General features: G+C 38.9%; 1 protein-coding gene across 7 annotated transcripts in view; it reads left to right on the forward strand.

Annotated features, from left to right (window-relative positions):
* The window catches only part of LOC122840863 (receptor-type tyrosine-protein phosphatase mu-like), a 205,059-nt gene that overhangs the window by 176,837 nt on the left and 9,035 nt on the right, over positions 1-19,187 (forward strand). For all 7 annotated transcript variants that reach the window (XM_044133617.1, XM_044133618.1, XM_044133619.1 and 4 more), the window contains 5 exons: positions 10,545-10,661; positions 12,085-12,239; positions 14,066-14,201; positions 18,133-18,282; positions 18,642-18,815. In XM_044133617.1, the coding sequence (XP_043989552.1) occupies positions 10,545-10,661; positions 12,085-12,239; positions 14,066-14,201; positions 18,133-18,282; positions 18,642-18,815 (732 nt within the window). The remainder of the gene's footprint in view (positions 1-10,544; positions 10,662-12,084; positions 12,240-14,065; positions 14,202-18,132; positions 18,283-18,641; positions 18,816-19,187) is intronic.

Raw genomic sequence — 19,187 nt, forward strand, 5'->3', positions numbered from 1 at the left:
GTACATGAGCTAAATTATGGAAAATCAGTTCATATATGAAATGTTTTTTAACCATTTTATTGGCGGCGTACAGACAGGAGGAGCATGCTCTCATAGGATGGCAGCCAGTGAGAAGTTGATCAGTCCCAGGTGAGGCTCAGCTGCTGCTGCCTCACCTGCTGTGCTTCTGAGCATTTGAATGGGCAAATGCAAAAATTCAGCGATTTTGAAGAAAAAATCATCAAAATTGGTTAAGCTAAATAAAAAATAAATACTTTACAGTACAAACCACAGGGTAAAAATGGCTATCTAAATTATTTTTCCATTATGACAGGTGAGGCTCTGCATCACTTGCTTCCAGTGACCGCACCTCACTGGTAACTATGGCAACCAGTGGCAGTTCTTTCTGTAATCTGGTTGGTTCTTCACATCCATCCTGTTGATAAAAAATCCATCAGACAAGCCCGCTCTGAATACCAAACAAAACTGTGATGTCACAGTGTGACGTCACAGTTTAACTCCAAAGGCAGAATTCTGACATCACCAGCCATTATATAAGCTCCTCACATCATCAACTTTCATCACAGCCGTTTAGCAGCCTTGTTAATACGCTTCTCTTGAGAATTGATTCAGCTTAGAACCTGAACAAGCAAAGTTTACAATGGAGACCAACCAAGATAGAATCGAAGAGGTTGCATCCGACAACTTTGTCAAAAAGGAATTGCAGCCACCAATGACACCCAGGCGGAAGAAGAAGAAGGTGTCGTTTGCAGTTTGGTTGGAGCAGCAAGAGCTGAAGATCTCTGCTGAAAACATCCAACAGCAGGACGCTTCACCTCTGACTGACAATGGCTCGATAACCAAAGCTCTGGAGGCAGTCGATCAGAAAGGGGACAAACCGACACCTGACAGTGAGTCTAAGGAGAAGAACCTGGTACCATCTAAAACCTGGTCGGAGGAACACGTCCCCGCTGACCAAGAGGTTTCTGCAGAAAACACTGAGAAGCAGAACGAATCACTGGTCAGTGGAGAAGAGTCCACCGTGGGAGGGCAGGAGAGAGTCGAGGTAGCAGAGAAAGAACAGCCCTCCATGTCAAAGAAACAGCTACCAACTACGAGACGCATCAAGAGGAAAATGATACCATTCCACATCTGGTTGGAGAAACACGCCCCTGTTGATCTTTCATCTGAAAGCACTGAAGACGCTTCACTGGTTGCCAAACAGGAACCGACCTCTGTACTGCAGGAGACAACAGAGAAGGAACAGCCCCTTCAGTCCGGCACTGAAACTGTTGAAAAGCTGCACACTTCTCTGCCTGAAGAGGACCATGACCAGAAAGATTCCTTAAAGAAGGAGATCTGCACAGAGGAACCTGAGATTTCTGTAACGCAACCGGTCACTAAAAAGAACGACATCTCCAAACCACAGAGGAAACTGGATCAGAAAGGAGAAAAACAATCCAAGACTAAGCGCATCAAGAAGACGCCACTGTTGTGGAAATCTTTTCCCGAGCCTGATGCCTGCGTAGATCTATCATTTTTTTCTGAAAACAGTGACATTAATAACGGACCTCTGCCGGAAAACCAAAGTCTTCAAGCAGGATTGCCTAGCAGCGGAAAGAAGATGTTTTGGAAAATGCTGCCCAAGTCAGAACCTCGCGTAGATATACAATTTTTTACCGAGAATATTGAAGCCCAAAGTGTTTCAATGCCAACGCAAGATCATGATGTGGCAGCTTCCTTGAAAAAGGAAAGCTTTTCCAAGAACACCATCTTCAAACCGCTGGGGACACCAGAGCAAAAAGAGCAGAGAAGTCCATCTCCTGTAAAGACAACAAATCAGTGTACGTGTGTTGCTAAATTTAAGAAAACTGAACTGGAATATATGGAAGTACAGAAGTACTTATTCAAGCAGCTTGATGAGATGTTCAATGTAAATCAGAAACTGAATGCAAAACTTAAACAGCAGAAGGATCTGATCAGGAATGGACTCTCAGAGAGACGACAAAGAAAGAATTCAATGGTTTCCGTTGAAACTCAGACTGATTTTCAAGAAACCCCAAAGCAGAAAACAGTCCAGTACTCATCTGCTTCAACTCAAACAGAGATGGATACACTGGAAACCAGTTATCAGCTAAAACCAGTCCGTCAAACGACTTCAACACAAACGGAGATAGATACACTGGAAACCAGATGTCCAGTCAAACCAGTTTATCAATCAATTTCAACCCAAACTGAGCTGTTTTTGTTGGTAAGAAAACAGCCCACTGAAACGGAGTTGAATGGGCATCAGGATCAGGACAAGCTATTCAAGAGATCCGCAGGTAAGAACAGGAAAAAGTCAGGAAAGAAAGCTGCCTCTGTACTGGAGATTCTTGGCAATGAAAAGGTTTCTGGAGCAAACAGTGACCAGCAAAGCATTTCAGTACCAGAGATAGTTGGGGATGAGATTCAGACAAAAGAAACAGTGATCAGTAAACCACAGCAGATCACTGAAGGAGAAACGGTCTCAACAACCCAACATAATGGAGACCAGGAAGATCAGAAAAAGACATCGAAGACATCCAGACGTAAGAGCAAGAGGAAAGCAGCATTAAAAGCTTCTTCTGAATTTGAAAAGCTCAACGATGAAATCGTTTCTGGAGAAAACAGTGAACAGGTAGTTTCTATAGGGACTGTTGGGGATCCGACAGCTTCCATAGAAACCAAGATTCAGACAAAAGAAACAGTGATCAGTAAACCACAGCAGATCACTGAAGAAATGGTCTCAACAACCCAACAAAATGGAGACCAGGAAGATCAGAAAAAGACATCAAAGACATCCAGACGTAAGAGCAAGAGGAAGGCAGCATTAAAAGCTTCTTCTGAATTTGAAAAGCTCAACGATGAAATCGTTTCTGGAGAAAACAGTGAACAGGTAGTTTCTATACTAGGAAATGTTGGGGATCCGACAGCTTCCATAGAAACCAAGATTCAGACAAAAGAAACAGTGATCAGTAAACCACAGCAGATCACTGAAGAAATGGTCTCAACAACCCAACAAAATGGAGACCAGGAAGATCAGAAAAAGACATCAAAGAAATCTAGATGTAAGAAAACGAGAAAGATGGCAGTGAAAGCTGAACTGGAAACTGGAAACCCGATAGAGACAGAACAAAACTTGGTCCAAAACACCAAGACACCAAAAACAGATTTAGAAATTATACCGGAGATCCCCCAGACAGCTTTTGAGGAAATTGAGACAGAATCTTGCAAAGGTTCAGAAGATGTAATGGGTAAAGTTCCTGTAGTTTCCACAGAATCAGAGGGTGGTCTAATGGAAACACCAAGAACATCCCCTCCACAGGTAAACGGTACATTAAAGGAAGAAGTAATCCAAACAGCTCAGGAAGCAGCTGAAGATCCAGTGGAGCACATCATTGTCTCTGAAGAAGAAGAGATCCCCATGAATAAGATGTCACTGTGGAAGCGTTTGAAAAAGGCTTTATCTCCAAAATCTCTGCGCAAGTTCAAAAACAGATGTAAAGTCCATCCAGCGTAGACTTCATGTCTTCAGTATATCAGATTTAAAAGGGCGGTGGGGCCAGGTGTGGGCTAGGTGATCGGCGATAATTTAGAAAGAGCTGCTGTTGTTGTTAATTGGACATTTCAATATTAAAAAGCCAGGACTGCACAGTGGGGAACGTCTCCCTGTGTAGCTGTGGGTTCACTCCGGGTGCTCCGGCTTCCCCCACATTCAACAGCATCAGCACTCATGTTCATCCACTGTTAGAGTTTTAATTCTAATTCTAAACAGAAAATAAGAAAATCTCATTTATTCATTAAAGGGAGATTTGGAAAAAGAAAATGTAAACAACTTGGAACAAAAACAGACTTTTAGAAATATAAACTTATACAAATTAGGACAAAATTTGAAAAATATTTATCTTTGTGGTCAAGATATATCTATCTATATCTAAATCTATCTGTATAGATATATATCATCTATATATATATATATATATATATATACACACACAGATAGATGTCTGTATAGATAGATATCTATCTTTCTCGCTCTCTATAAATATATAAATCTATATATAGATCTATCTATATAGATAGATCTATATATAGAAAGATAGATATCTATCTATACAGACATCTATCTGTGTATATATATATATATATAGATGATAGATATCATCTATATATCTAAATCTATATAGATGATATATATCATCTATATAGATTTAGATATACACAGATAGATGTCTGTATAGATAGATATCTATCTTTCTCGCTCTCTATAAATATATAAATCTATATATAGATCTATCTATATAGATAGATCTATCTATATAGATAGATAGATATATATATATCTATATATATATATACACACACAGATAGATGTCTGTATAGATAGATATCTATCTTTCTCGCTCTCTATAAATATATAAATCTATATATAGATATATCTATATAGATAGATAGATAGATATCTAGATCTATATAGATCTAGATATATATAAAAGTAACTTGCACTGACTTAATCATAATCATATTTACAAATGTAGACCACCTGCAAGTTATTGTTTATATAAGGAAATTTTGCGGACAACGCTGGAAGGCAAAAGGATTATTTTTCTACATGCCATCCATAACCCCGCTGTTGCCGTATGAAACTCAGAAATGTAGGTATTATTAATTGGGGCCTGCCCATAGCAATGCATAAGGAGAGCAGTGACTGACTTACAAAGCAAGTCAGTCACTGCTTTGTAAGACTGCACGTCAATATGTATTATGGTTTGTCCACATCTTCTTTCTAAGCGACCCAAAGTTTTTGATTTTTGGAAAAATCAGAGTGTGAAGGCCGCTCCGCTAGAGTGAGAGTCAGAGTGACATTTTGACCCCAAATCATTTTTTAACTCGCCCTCACGCTCACAAATATTGCATGACTGGTATGAAACTCGGTCATGACATTGATACGCATGCCTGCTCCGGTCAAATGTTTTCAAAAATTATCTAGCGCTTACAGTTTTCTCTCCAGGTGCTTCAGAGCAAAGTCATGCGCCAGGGTAGCAGACAGATCTCACTGATTCACTTCCATGTATTTCTGAAAAATGTCAGACCTTGGCACACACCTTCTTTATATCATCGCTGTTAATACTGTGAGTGAGGTAGAGATATGAATGGCGGGACTATGTGAGACGACAAATAGCCCTCTCATATGCTTCAAACGGTTTTTGAATATGTATTACGGTTCCCGAACGGGAAAGAGTTGTTTGCAATGCTTTTTTTGGTCAAACTGGCTGGCTCAAACAGAGAATTGTCTCCCCCTGGATGTCTCACTCACAGCTGGCAGAGAGGATTATTTACCATGGCAACGAAACCCAGAGCAGGGAGAGCTGCTTAGGACTACAAATACGCATCACTGTAGTTCTAACCAGTAGTTCAGTTAAAACAGAGGAGGACTGAGCTGGCCTTTAGAACAACTTGCTGCTATGGGCTGTATATAACTCATTTAACCCTGTCACTGTTACACATGGGATGAGTCTAGCCCTTTGAAATTAAGCTTACTAAAAATTTCAAAATAAAAGCACTTGAAAATATTTACATCAGGTAATTGCTTTTTGAGCGTTATATGACTGATTTAATTCAATGACTGCTACACATGGGATTAGTGTGGGCATTTAATATGAAGCTTACTGCAAATTTCAAAATAAAAGCCTCAATATGCCCCTCTGGATAGATATCATTCTGCATTATCTGTTTCTCTCAGGTTAGGGAAGTGCCTTGCGCAGTCAAAGGATTAGCATTAGCCTTTTAGCTTAAATAAGCTATTACCTATGTTTCAGACTTATTAGCCATGTTTAGTATACTTTATGCAGTAAGTAAATGACAGTAAACATTCTAATGATACCCCACATGCTACTGAAAGTATTTATGCTTACATTAGCATTTTGGCTAATTTTAGCTAATACACTTACTTTATCATACTGAATGTTGCACGTCCAGCTTACTTAACATTCTTGTGATTCTCCACATGCTATTGATTACATTGCAGCTTTCTTTAGCATTGATGCTAATTCTTAGCATCAGAACACTGGGTCCAAACCGACGGGCACACTTTGGCAGGCCCCAGTTAAATTTCTTCAGGAATCTTCTAGTTTTTTACATATTTTTTCTTTCCAGACTCTTATCTCCTAATAGTTAAATAAACATTTTCCCACCAAAATTTAGAAATATAAAACCGTCACTTTGTTGTGGCAGTATAATATTAGACATCTAATATGTGGAAAAAATTCAGCTCATCTGCCTTTTCCTGAGGTCACAGCACCATCAAAAACAACCAATCAGAGCCAGGAGGAGGGTCTTAGCGCTGTCAATCACCCTTTTGCACACAGATTACCACAACAGAAAAATGTGTTAATTTGTCTCTTGTAATCTAATCTAAAGTTTGTTTATGTGAGTTCAATAAATTTGAGCACTTGTGAACAGATAATACAACACACTTAAGATGGATCACTTGTTTTATTTTTTTCAGTGCATTAATCCGGCATATTTGTCAAGAAAGCAGTTCATTCTCATTTTCCAGCCATAAGCATTTTAACTTTTTCCTATAAGTAAAAATGTCATATTAAAAATGACATTAACTTATAAAATGGGGAAAAATAAGTTATGTTATCTCACTTATAACTGGTATTTTTCATCAATATTAAAGATTTGTTGATTTAAAACGAGCTCTAAAAGTTACTTGTAAGTTAGACATCTTATTTTACATAATTAAGATATTTGCATTGGAAACTTAACCAAGAATACCTTGCATCATTTTGTGTTTTTGCAGTGTAGGTTTCCTGGCTCTAAAATGAGACGTAGGGCCTTTAACAAGAACTGGTGGATTGCCTTTGTTCTTAATTTGTTCCACTTAACCTCACACTTTGTTCCTTGTAAAGTTGATTATAATCAAGAGAAAACGAAGGTCTTAACGATTAGACTGCCCAGGGATTTTCTTCAAAGAATTTTAAACGCTTCTGAGCTAAAAACACCCTAAAGTTATGCACACCTTCACTTTGCTGATGTGCATTTTTTGGTGGGGGCTTAAATGTATTGGAGCTGATAATGATTCATGGCCCCATCTCTAGGTACCTCATTAAGCTTCTCCTCTACAGTAGCTTAGCCCAACCCCACCCCGCCCACACCTTCTCCACACCTGCTTAGCTGCAGCAAGGCCCTCTGCGGGGCTCTGGCCCCCCGAACCGTCTGTTATATGATCCTTGTCCAATGGCGGGCAGCAGCCAGAGATGGTGGCTCCGCAGTGGGGCCCTATAAAATCATTCTGCCATATCACAGCGGGCCATCTGCTCGGCACAGTTGCTGATGCACTCTGGGAAGCCCTGGCACACGCTCAGAGGAGCGCACGTAGCTTCTGTCCCGGCACTTCCAAACACACAGGGGCGGCGCACGGCGCACTTTGATGTATGAGAGGTTTGATTTTGGAGGTTACCGTTGGAGATGAGATGATGCTTTTTATGCCTTGTGGAAATATTCGTACCTTTTGAATTTTAACAGGCTTTGTCACATTAAAACTACAAACTTTAATGTTTGTCTTTTATTTGATTTATATTAAGTTGATTTATCTTAATGATCAGCTAACAGAGGTGGACAGAGTACCTGTGGCCCTACTTGGAACATATTTTCACTCAAGTAAAAGTAAAAACTCTACTGAAGTACAGAGTAACTGATCAAATTATCAATCATTTGATGTTTAAAAATTACATAATCAGACAGATTATTTAGATCAATAATATCCAGCCCAGAAATGGAATCAAAATTAGAATAATTATGAACTTAGAATCCAGAAAGACTTAACAGGAGCAGTCACTACTTTTATACTACTACTTTTTAGAAACTGTGACTACTTACTTTTAACCCAGAAAATGATTTAGAACAAACTTGAATTTAGCTCATCTTTTAGAAACTGTGGAATTTTCACTATATAGACCAATACTACACCCTCATTATTTAGAAACTGTGGAGTTTTCACTATATAGACCAATACTACACTCATTATTTAGAAACTGTGGGGTTTTCACTATATAGACCAATACTACATCCTCATTATTTAGAAACTGTGGGGTTTTCACTATATAGACCAATACTACACCATCATTATTTAGAAAGTGTGGAGTTTTCACTATATAGACCAATACTACACCATCATTATTTAGAAACTGTGGAGTTTTCACTTTCAACCCAGGAAATGAATTAAATTAGTCACTCTTTAGTTTATTTTATCAGAAACTGTAGAGTACGCACTATTTAGATGCAGAGACCAGAAGCCCAGAGGAAACTTTTGGATCAACATTGTTTGACTATTTTTCAGCCTCCTGTTCTCCAAACCCAGAAAGGGGATTAGACCAGAGATACTTAGTAACCCTGAACAGGAGCGACTAGTTTACATACTTTAGATCAACACTAGATTATTTTACTTCATTTGCTCTTTCCTTTGGTTTGTTATTTTGTTTGTATTTCCTTTTAATTCCTGTAAAGCACTTTGTATTGCCTTGTTGCTGAAAATGTGCTATATAAATACAATTGCCTTTAAATAATTCATTGTTATTTTTAAGTACTAGTTTCATATATGGAAAAAATGTCTGAGTAAAAATAATCTGCCAGTGGAACTAGCAGATTTTTCTGACAAAATTAAGGAATTATTTACTTATTGATCAATCACAGAAAATGGACATAACACCTGTGATGAACACAAAGACGTCTTCAGTAAATAATGACACTCTTAGTGGAAAGTTGACTCTTCTGATTGACTTTTAATGTACGTTTTATGTAACTTTGCATAGAATGTAGTTATTTACCAAACAATGCTAAGTTGACACTTTTACTGCATTTTTGCATTAAAGATGACATGATTTAACAAAACAGGGCTGCACAGTGGTGCAGTCGGTAGAGCTGTTGCCTTGCAGCAAGAAGGTCCTGGGTTCGATTCGATTCGCAGAGGGCCTTGCTGCAGCCCAGGGTCTTTCTGCGTGGAGTTTGCATGTTCTCCCTGTGCATGGTGGGTTCTCTCCGGGTTCTCCGGCTTCCTCCCACAGTCCAAAAACATGACTGTCAGGTTAACTGGTCTCTCTAAATTCTCCCTAGGTGTGAGTGTGTGTGTGAATGGTTGTTTGTCCTGTCTGTTTCTGTGTTGCCCTGCGACAGACTGGTGACCTGTCCAGGGTGAACCCCGCCTCTCGCCCAGAACGTAGCTGGAGAGGAACCAGCAACCCTCCCGACCCCATTAGAGACAAGGGTGAACAGAAAATGGATGGATGGATTATTTACCAAAACACACTTTGTTTACTCAGGTTTATAACGGTGTAATGTCAGTCTTATGCACACACCTTCAAATAAAGTGTTACAAAAAGTGCAATAAAATAAATGAAAGCTTACAGTTGTAATGTAAAAATATATATTTGAGGGTATTTTGTCAAGGCGCTGTACCTTATTGAAATGAGTTGAGGAGACGTGGCCTTTCAGTCACACACGCCTGTGAGTTTGCCCACGAATGAACATCTGGCATACTTTAGCCCAAAGGCCAGTTCCCTCCAAACCAGGCGGCTGATTCAGAGTGATCTAATAAGGTAATGGCTTTTGGCTAATTCAATCTAGCTGGAAGCGGACGGTGGATTTGTGATTGTCATCGGGGATTAGTCATCAGGGGTGTCACAGAAAGAGAGAGAGACAGAGAGGGTCCTGAAATCCTCCTCCTCCCCCGAAACCTCTCTTACTGTGTCACTCCACAAACCAAAATCTCATTTCATTTGTAATCAGCGCAGAGATGCCAGAGACGAAAATTAAATCTGCTTGTGGCCGACGTTGCGTTTATCCCTCATCAAAAATCATCAGTCTCTGATATACCTCCGTGATCTCAATCTCTATTACCAGCCGTACTCCACCAGTATCAACAGTTTAATTGAACTGGGGGGAGAAGTGGTGGTAGGGGGGTAATTTTGCGCTCTTATGATACCTGATGCAAGTAATATTTCCGATGGGGTGTTTTAGATTTCTGTTGGGAAATCTGTTGTAAAGAGCTGAGGGTTTATTATTTCATGTCATTACTGGATTGTCATTATACCTCCTCTCTGTACTTTTTTTTTTTCTCTGTTTTTGTCCTATTTTTTACACACTGGAAATCAAGAGGGAGACATGTTAGATTCCCTTGAGGACTTCTTTGTTCTCCTGCAGCTTTGCATGAAATCCACCTTTAGAGTCATTTTCACGTTATCGACGTGAGAATGAAAAAGCAATAACGTGCGAATGAACCCTCCGCTGATACATAAGATACCCATTAACAGCGGGTCCTTGACCGGGGGACGAAACTAATATGAAGCAAATCTCATTTTGATTTGAAAGAAATGGCTCAGAAAGTGAAATATCGGGTGGCAAATTGGAGGTAATGCTATGTGACAATCTTTATTGCGGGATGAGGGGAAAAAATGACGGCTGTGTGCCGGTTTAAAGCGACGTTAGCATAAACGAGATAATGTTTGGTGTAAAAAAAAAGTTTGTTTTCTGGCCCTCAGGTGAAGTGCTGCAAGTACTGGCCCGACGACACAGAAATCTACAGAGACATCAAGGTGACACTGATAGAAACCGAGCTGCTTTCAGAGTACGTCATCAGAACCTTCGCTGTGGAGAAGGTAGGCTTATGTTTGGCTTTCACCTCATTTCGAGTATATTTAACCTTTCATACAGCAGGAAATTACAAACACTTAGGTTTTTGTGCCTCTAAGTGATGCAGCAGAATAAATTATATGTCAAGAGGGATTTCAAAACTTCTTCTGTGCTCTGAAGGACGCAGAAAAGTGATTAAGCTTTGACTTTTATCAGCAGCTTATCAAGGCCTCAGAAACGGTGTGCCACTTAATCTGATAATACTTTTGTGAAACGATTAATACACCTTAAACATTTTATCCTGCTTGAAGACTAAGGATTATTTTAGTTATAATTCTGATGATTAATTTAACAATGTGCACGTTCTGCAGATTTTTAATGTAATTTTTCATGGGGTTTTTTTTACACACATTATTAGAACTGCATTAAGAGATCCAAATTAACAGATAATTCAATTCCTTTTTCAAATTAGAAAGTAAACATTTTATTGCCTAAAATATGGACAGTGGACACTTTGAACAATTAACCTGAGTTGCAGTGGAATAGTTGAGATTGAAAAGTATCCAAATCCAGTTTACTTGTAAAGCACATTTAAAAACAGCAAGCTTGCCCAAAGTCCTGTAAAAAGATAAGATTATTCATGTGTTAAGATGGCCTAGTCAAAGTAGAAATACAGTTGAAAATCTGTGGAGAAACTTCCACCATCCAGTCTGACTGAGCTTCAGCCGTTAGTAAAACTAAACCCCATCAAAATAGTATCCATCTAATTTTATTTACAATCGATGAGCAATCATTATTCCTTTTAAATTTCAACAAACAACAAAATAGCGTCTATAGATAATTTAATAAAGTAGTGATCAACAATAATCATATGTTTATATGATCATTTGAAGAGTTTTATGTAAGTTCAATATCCATATTGTTCCTCTTTACACATACGTGTGTGTAGATCCAAACTAAAACAGAACAATCAAAGTAAACCGATGTAATTGAAAGAAGCAGCCGGTTCTTCAACGCTCTCAGAATTAAACAAAAGGTTTTCCGGCGGGAATCCTCTCGAATAATTAGCTCTCCCTTCAGATGTTGGTTAGTTACTGCAGAGGCACAAACAGCAGTTTGGGTTACAGTCACACTGTGAGGAGCTGCAGCGTGCTGAGAGTCAGGTTTTTAAATGCATCCACAGCATCCAGGTAGTCAGAGTTGCTCCCTGGAATCTGAGAGGCGCGACACAGAAATGCTTAAGGTTCAAGACTGCATTCCCTTTGGATGATACTGTTTGCTGATAGATATTGGAAAGTGTTTTCATCCTTCCTTCTCTTACCTCCTTGTCGTTTGTGTTTGCATTTAATTCACTGCTGTATTTGCTCTGCGAGGACCTCTCGCAGCGTGTGTAACTGTGTTTTTCTCCCCGGCGCTTTGTGTGTCTAACATGATGGCTCTGTTCCTCAGAGAGGCGCTCATGAGATCCGGGAGATCCGGCAGTTTCACTTCACCGGCTGGCCGGACCACGGCGTGCCCTACCACGCCACGGGCCTGCTGGGGTTCATCCGCAGGGTCAAGTCCAAGACGCTGACCAACGCCGGGCCCATGGTGGTTCACTGCAGGTGTGTGTGGTGTGAGGAAACCGAGCTCTTTGTTTCTGCTGCTGTGGTACCAAACTCCTTTTTCTTTTTTTTTTTGTCAGGTTTTTGTTCAGTTTTTAGAAGGAAAGAGAAAACTCAGATCTGGGCAAACTTTGCAAATCTTATTTTTTAGTGTTTGGAGGAATGTAGAGGAAGCTTGAAGACTGAAAAAAGAAGTAGTTTATAGAGCGTTCACATGCAGAAGTATGAAAACAAAATCAGGAGAAGACGGAAAAATATTTGTATTTCCAAACTTTACTTCCTCTCTTATTATCTCAAATGTGTCCTTCCTTTCTTTCTGGTATAGTTTTTTTCCTTCATCCTTTCCCTCCCTCTATTTCCATCCTTCCTTTCTTCTTTCATTCATTGTGCCTATCTATCCTTTCTTCATTTTTCTCCTGTTTTGTGTCCTGCTGTCTTCTTTCCATGTTTTCTTTCCACTACTCTTTTTTACCCTCACATTTCACATCCTTTCTTCCTTTTCCTAACCTCCTTTGCTTTCTTCTGTCTTTTCTACTTTTTATATTTTTATATTCCATTCTTCCTATTTTCTGTCCATGTCCCTGTATCTTTTATCTTCCCTTTCCTTCTTTCATACTATCCGCCTACATCTCAAATTTTTCTTTCTTCTCTATTTCTTTTCTTCCTTTGTTTACTTGTGTTTTTCTTTTTCTTGCTTGTCCTCATTCCTTGCGTCTTACCTTTTCTCTTCAAGTTCCTTCCTTTCTGTCTTCCTTCTGTCCTCCTTTCCAGTTTTTACAGTCCATATTTTAAGTCTTTTTACTGTGCAACTATCTGCCATGAAGTCATGATGTATTTTATGTTTTATATTTTACAATAAATGTAGCAGATGTCTGGAGAAAACTCTGTGGTTTTTACATGAGAAATCTGTAGGATTTGTTTGGTTATGGGTCTATAATTAATGTTGTAAAAGGAATGAATTAACTTTACACAGTCCGATGTTTGACAAAAACAACCAAAAGATATTTGGGAGAATCCCATTTAATGTGCAGCAGATCTCTACAAACATTCCTAAACGTATTTCCAAATAGGAAGTATAACACAGAGAAGCTTAGATATGTAACTTGTTTCTTTAATATGTGTCATTTTAAACTGTTAGTAATAAAAACAATACAAGATAAACACCCATGTAGTGCATGTTGACCTGCAGGTCATGTGCTATAAAAGCCTTTACCTGTATGTTCATTTATTTTTTCACTGTTGCATTTTTCATGTTATAATTGGCCATATGTTTTCACTGTGTGACAGAAATGGAGTGCAGTTGCACAGCTTTGCAGTGTTTCTCCTGTACATATATCACTCAGCAGCAATGCTGCATTCACAGATGTGCACCTTCCCCTCATTACATGCACTAAGGCAGAGATGCCAGAAATGCTCTGTTTGATAAAGCAGAAGATTTTGTCTCTTTTTTTTAACAGAGGAACATCAGATTTAGAATTTAAAATTACGTTTTAAATTTTGACCTATAGGGTGAGAGGTGATCGAATTTTATACATAAATGTGTGTCGTTCCACTGCATGGTGAACTTTAACCTGCATTTATGGACGCAGCAACAAACTGTGGTCAGTGATTGATTTTTTTTTTTCACTTGCGAGTGTAGATGTTGAGTTGGGGAGCGTGTCCAACACCGATTTATCATCATTCGGAAAGAAGCTCAAGAAACGTCATCCTGACCTATCCTAACCTGCTCAAGGAAGAACATTTAGGAGAAACACAGGCTGTGTTTACATACGACCTGTCTGAAATTAAAGCAGTGATAGAAAATTCTTTTGTTTGTCTGCGTTCAGTGCTGGTGCCGGTCGGACCGGCTGCTTCATCGTCATCGACATCATGCTGGATATGGCGGAGAGGGAAGGTGTGGTGGACATTTACAACTGCGTGAGGGAGCTGCGCTCGCGGAGAGTCAACATGGTTCAGACAGAGGTACGGTCAACCTGCTCTCCCAGTAACCTCAGCAGCAGAAGTGGGTAGAGATCCCAAAAACCGTATGCAGACAGGAGTAGCATACTTCAACATATTTTTAATCAAGAAAAAGTAAAAATTAAAGAAAAAGAGAGAGAAAGGCTTAGGAGTAATTGATTATAACATCCGACTTAGTGTAAGACTGACATTACTTTGTCACAAACACGCCATAACACCTGTTATGATCACGAAGGAGTCCTCATAAATGTTTACGACTGTTTTAGTTGCAATAAAAGTTTCAATTAAAGGGCAATACATTTACAGCTGTGTGAGGGAGCACACAGTTCGAGACAACTTTGGTTCAAGTGTCATTATTTACTGAATGACACTTCATGACAACATTCATAAAAACTCCTTCATGTTCACAGCAGGTGTTACATCATGTTTATGACAGTGTAATGTCATGCACCCCTTCAAATAAAATGTTACCAACTATTTAATTAAACAGCACCACAAAAATCGAAAATCTTACCAAGTATTTTTGTGCGAAGATCTTAGTACACTTCAAATAAGGAAAAAACTCATTTACAAGCAATTTTTCAGCAAGAAATATCAGTTGATTTTAAGTCAATAATTCCTTAATATTTCATCAATATTAAGGAATTATTTACTTAAACTCCTAATTATTACTGAAAAGTTACTTGTAAGTTAATTTTGTCTTGTATACTATGATACTATGATATTTTCACCAGAAACTAATATTGAGAATAAGTTTGTGTGTTTGCAGTGGGACAAAAATAAAAAGTTAGACTAAAATTAAAAAAAAAACAACAAAACAAAACAAATGAATAACATATTACAAAATAACATATCCAGGAAACTGTCTGAAACTTATGAAACTGATACTTACTGTAGGTAATGTTACATAAATCCCTCCCAGTGATAGCAGTGTTTTTGTATATTCACATACACCAAATGGCACAACAAACTACAAAACATCAGAACAACAAAGTCTGCATGCAAACAAGTCTCAATTTAACACAAACTGTAGGTGTTCCATTCATTTTTATTAAAACTGTTTGTTTTCATTCTGTGAAGTTACCCTCTGTGATTCAAATATCCAGAAATATTACATGATATTAATGGAGTACAAGTAAAACATACGGAGTTGTAAAACTACTCCTAAAACTGAATTTTAAAATTTAAAGAAAAAACGCTTTCATATATTCTTTTGAGTGATTTATTTGTGATTAATTTTGCAGCTGAGTGCAGCAGATCAAGTGGAGATCTCTCATAATTTTGCCATTCAGTCATTATGTCAATTATGTTTGAAAATCCAGCATAATAATTTTTGTCCTTTAGTGCAAAGTACCTGCTCAAATTTCAAATGTGAACGTTTCATTAACACATTACAAAAACCATCCGATTTAACGGGAGTTCTGCTGTGTTTGTCTTTCAAACCATTTGTCGCCAACACCTTTTTTTTTTTTAAATGGATCATCTCTTAGACATTTTTTAAATTGCACACAGAACAATTTCCCAGGGTGCTCGGCATAAGTGGTTGGCACTACATTTTGGGATAACGAGATTTACAGGGTTTGAACAGAAAGTATTTAGTTGATATCGGTGACTGAAAACATTCCTGGCCCGTTTTCCAGCTTTTCTCCGGTGCAGACTTCCCTGAACACCGGCCATCTGGAGATGTCCATCGTGTCGTTGAATGCATCATTTCCCTGTAATTCTCTTTAAATCACAGGCGTCATTGGACTTAATGGGCAAATGTTTCATCGTTGACGTCCAAATGGGGATTTGAGCAACCGGAGACCAAACGTTGAGTCACTCTCCTGAAGTTCAATGACCTTCAAACTGCGCGCGTACGCTGGTGTTTTCCCTCGCAGGTGTTCAGGCTCATTGGCTCGGCTCCTGCGCCTGCAGCCAGACACAAACACTCCACCGCGGTTTAATTCGCCCATGAAAATGTAATGCGACATCTTTAATACTTTATGAGCTCAGATAGGATCCATCAACCTGTAAATTGATAAACATCTGACCTACTGACCCGGCCCAGGGCGCCGCAGGCTCTCAGTCGACAGTTCGCTTCGGGTTCTGGACAGATAGCAAACGGCTTTTTCTGTTTGTACGTGTAAATCAGTGACCCCTGAGTTTGAGTGCGGATTTTGGAACAAAGTGACAAGGAAGTGTCAGCTGAAAATGTCACTTCAGAATAGATTTGCATCAAGCTTCAAGCTGTGTCATCGTCTCCAGCGCTTGAGTGATTGACTCCAGGAGGAGGAAATCTGCTGTAATTTCCTGCTTCGGTCGGCATGAGAGCTGCTTTCATTGTCCAGATTTCATGCTTATTCACAGAGGCATGCAGAAATATTCATACCTCTGGAGCCATTTCACATTTCATCACATCAAAACCACAAACCTTTATGTATTTTACGACACGATCAACACAAAGTAGCACATAAATTTGGAGTGCTATCAAACTAGCATGTGGATTTCAAATTAAAAAAGCAAAACATGCATATAAATGTATTATCTTTGTGTCATCATGTATTTTGATTTTATTTCGGAGTTTCAGAATAAAAGGGATGAGAGATGGGTTTCATTTGTATGTTTCTGGAATAACATTTGCAACAATTTCCTCCTCCTTCACAAGCATGCACCACTTTATCTGTCACATAAAATCATGTTCAAATGCATCTGCTTTTGCAACGTTGCAATATTACCAAATCATAACAATCTGTGCAAAAGTTGGGTTACATTTTAGAAAAAGGTCAATTTCAGAGAATATTTACTGTTTTTTAGTCCCAGAAAGGATTTAAATCAACCTTTCAGCAAAAATATATGTTAAAATATGTAACGTAACCTTTCAGCATAAACAATGTCAAATATTAGCTGGGAAAAAATGCCAAAGGGCTAAAACAAAAACATGTTAAAGGTCACTGAAATCCTCTTGCTAAAGCGCAGCAGACCCTCGTCACGGATGGTTTTGCTGCTGGTGAAAACAAAATTCTCATATTTTTGTGTCATTGAGGTCTAAGAAACACAAACATAACTAAAGTTATTATCTTTAGACCCACAGCTTCAGTTATTACAACCAGAAACCAGTGATCAGGCTAAAAACTGGGTGTACTGGTGGACTCTGACCTGAACATTCAAAGACGTATAAACACAGTTACAAAGTCGGCCTTTTATCATCTGAAACATTTCCAGGATTAGAAGACCAATGTCTTTAATCTCATTAATTACAGTGTCTTCACAGGTCTGCCTGAAAGAAATAAAACAGAACGCTGCTAGTCGCATTATCACTAAAACCAGAAAGATGGAGCACATCATCCCGGTTTTTTTTTTATATATATATTATATATTTTTATTGGCATTTTCCACATTTCTTTACATATAAAACCTATTTGAGCAATTCACATTCAACATAAAATAAAATAAACTTTTGCTTGGGAGCTATTTTTCTACAACGTTTTTTGTCCGTTCCAGTTTGTCCATTTTTTCTCTATATTTTTTCGCTGTCTGTTGTTTTGAACAGTTCCCATTGCGTCCACTATTCTTTGTATTTACATCGCCCCAGTTTTAAAGTTATTGCAATCCTCCCTTTAGCTCTGAGAATAGACTTTAAAATATTGCTAGTCAGCTTCTACACACCACAAATCTGCAGCAAACTTCCATAAAACTGCAAAATGGCTGAAACACTGATTTCTTTTAAACCATTTGTTTAGCGCTGCCTCTGATTAGTAGTAAGTTGAACACTGATCAACCTGTTCCACGTGTCTTTGCTTGATGATTTGGCATTTGACTAAGTGTGATGTTTATTGCTTGCTTCATGTTTGGTGACTACTTGATGTTTTTGCTGCTGAAATGTGCCATACAAATAAACTTGACTTGACTAAGATGTCTGACAGATGCGCAATGAGGATGCTGTTTTTTTCAGGAGCAGTATGTCTTTATCCATGATGCCATTTTGGAGGCATGTCTCTGTGGGGACACCACCATCCCCGCCAGCCAGCTCCGGTCCGTCTACTACGACATGATCCGCCTGGACCCGCAGACCAACTCCAGCCCCATTAAAGAGGAGTTCAGGGTGAGAGCTGAGTGTGTGCAGATCCCTCATAAAGCTTCATCTCAAATGCAGGACAAACAATAGTAAACATGTTCTCTCTTGATGAAAGGCACAACCCCCCTCTGGGCCAATCAGGAGCAGAAATGCATTAATCTGTAATAGTATCACCCCCTCTTGGGCCAATGAGCGTTATATGAGACGCATCATCCCTCCTAAGTTTCATCACAGTAACATCAGGGGAGTCAGAGCAGTCGCTAATGGAACTGATTAAAGAATTGCACTGTTAATTACCATAGTGGGAGATAATTAGCACACTCACAACCCAAGCGCCTACCTTCCTGCGTCGATATGACAGCATGTAATCTGCCTCCATGCGACAGACTCTGAACATGGTGACACCCACGCTGCGGGTGGAGGACTGCAGCATCGCCCTGCTGCCCCGGAACCACGAGAAGAACCGCTGCATGGACGTCCTGCCGCCGGACCGCTGCCTGCCCTTTCTGATCACCATCGACGGAGAGAGCTCCAACTACATCAACGCCGCGCTGATGGACGTAAGAGTCAAACACGGACGTGGCTCCGTCGTTTTATCCACGTCAGAGATGTAAAAACTCAAAAGGAACAAAGTGTGAGGTTAAGTGGAACAAATTAGAACAGAGGCAATTTTCTTATTATTACCACTTGTTCTTATTAAAGGGCCTATGTCACATATTAGATCCAGAAAAAAATTCAAATTCATAACAAATGTTTTAGTTTCTAATGCAAATATCTTATGATATTTGAAATTAACTTACAAGTAATTTTTCAGTAGGAACAAGTAGGAACTTTTTTAAAGTAAATAATTCCTTAATATTAATAAAAAAGTGCTAGTTTTTTTTAAGTCATGAAACATTGTTCTCATACGTGAAAAAAAACAAAAAACTAGT

Source organism: Gambusia affinis, linkage group LG12 (assembly GCF_019740435.1).
Source record: "Gambusia affinis linkage group LG12, SWU_Gaff_1.0, whole genome shotgun sequence".
Taxonomy (NCBI): Eukaryota; Metazoa; Chordata; class Actinopteri; order Cyprinodontiformes; family Poeciliidae; genus Gambusia; species Gambusia affinis.